The sequence below is a fragment of the Leiobunum rupestre genome, chromosome 10 (assembly GCF_980474605.1).
Source record: "Leiobunum rupestre chromosome 10, qqLeiRupe1.1.hap1, whole genome shotgun sequence".
Classification (NCBI taxonomy): domain Eukaryota; kingdom Metazoa; phylum Arthropoda; class Arachnida; order Opiliones; family Sclerosomatidae; genus Leiobunum; species Leiobunum rupestre.
In genome coordinates, this window is record NC_143393.1 from 4,133,536 (window position 1) to 4,135,303 (window position 1,768).

At 35.8% G+C, this 1,768-nt stretch overlaps 1 protein-coding gene across 1 annotated transcript; it reads right to left on the reverse strand.

Annotated features, from left to right (window-relative positions):
- Window positions 1-323: 323 nt before the first annotated feature.
- LOC149923374 (uncharacterized) lies at window positions 324-698 on the reverse strand. Its single transcript, XM_090161605.1, has one exon. The coding sequence runs from the start codon at window positions 696-698 to the stop codon at window positions 324-326; it is 375 nt and encodes a 124-aa protein (XP_090017731.1).
- Window positions 699-1,768: the final 1,070 nt, after the last annotated feature.

Genomic DNA, 1,768 nt, shown 5'->3' on the forward strand with positions numbered 1-1,768 from the left:
CACACAATATAAAAAACAGCTATTTCTTATTTCGTAATATATTAATATATGTTTTATTAGTGGGGATTTTGAAAACCTTTCAGGCTCCATTGTCAGGGTGCACTTCCTTCGTCACTTATAAAGTAATTGGAAAATGTTTCTCCAACTTCAAATGCATTTGAACTATAGTTTCTAGAAGTTGTAGGCTTTAGGTTTTCAAATGCTAAAGCTGGGTTTTCCTTCAAGAAATTCTGCCATTTTCCTTCGATAAAGTTGCCATTTTCATCCAAATGATCTGCAAAATCTGTTAGGCAGTACAATTTATGATCCAAAACCTCATTTTCCTATTCGGTCAATAAATAGTTATGCAAAACCACAGTTGCCTTGACAACTTTGTCTACATTCTTAGTTTCTAGCATAATAGCTTTATGGAACACTCTCCATCTTGCTACCCAGATTCCAAAGGCATTCTCGCTTGTTCTTCTTGCTCTACTCAAACGATAGTTGAAGATTGGTTGTTTATTTTCCTGGTTAGCTCTTGAGTACGGTTTCATGAAACACGGCAGCAGTTGAAAAGCATAATCCCTAAGGAGCACATAGGGTGCAGTTTCATTGCTGTTTGGTACCAATTTGGGTGGTGGAAATCCAATTTTCCCCTTTTTCAATAGCTTTTCCAAAATTTGAGGCTTTAAAGATTCCACCATCTGAGTGTGACCCATAGCCTCCTATGTCCACTACCAAAATTTTTTATTTGGGCCCAACCAAAGCAGTTATAACTGTGTTATAACCCTACAAAATATTCGACTTAGAATTCAAATCTACTGTACAATATTAGTATAAATTTGTCAAACAATATTTCCCCCTTCGTTACACCTCTATGTATTTCTCTGTAATAAAAGTTATAGCCATGTTACTAATAGGCATGTGCATAGGTAGGGCCATGTGTACCAGGGCCCCACCTGAAATATAATAAAGGGACGCCAAGTTGGAGAAAATTAGAGCACCTAAATAGGAATTCGTGGAAAATGAACATTAAAAAATGTATGGCTACTCAGCCTACATTTACTCTAAACACGGCAAAAATGGCAAATCAAGATTAATTTTCTCATAAGAACAATTGAAACTTATAATTAAAGGGGTCGCAAAATAATACAGTTGCCCAAAGTGAACTTTAAAGCTGCTCACCCCTATGAGCTTACCTTGAATGCAAGGTGTTTGGAAGGGGAAAAGTACTTTCCCTTTCCCCAAAATCATTCGTGGTACAAGCTTGTTAGGAATTAATGAATCAATTTTACTTTGTAATTGAATTACATTGTTCCACTATTTATTGGTTGTTGAATTCTAATGTGTTTTCCATCCACAGCCCCGCAGCATAAAGAATAATTCCATCTGGCCTCAAATTCATCTGAAATCTTTACCCACATCTTTTCATCTGGTTGCTTGCGTGATAAATAATTAGTTTTAAAATATCTAAATTATTGGTAATTTTAATAAACATACTGGCAAATATATTGGATAAAGCACTAGCCAAATGGATTCGCAAGTTTCTTTCACTATGTTGTGTGTAGTGGTTTTGCCCAATCGAAAAGCATAAGCTATACTATCATACCCGTTTCCAGTTGCCAAAAAACTAAAACGTTAAATTAGAACGCTGATTTATCTACAAAATATTTGACCTTGTTAGCTCACCGCAAAGTTAATGCGAGTTTTTCTCCTGGAGAAATGGGTATCCTCCCAGGTTTTAAGTCTCACAAGCGATAACAGTTTGTCAAAAAGCTTTGGAGACATC

What these genes read in the sequence shown, in the direction of transcription:
- LOC149923374 (XM_090161605.1), bottom strand. Translation starts at nt 698, where the DNA reads ATGGGTCACACTCAGATGGTGGAATCTTTAAAGCCTCAAATTTTGGAA.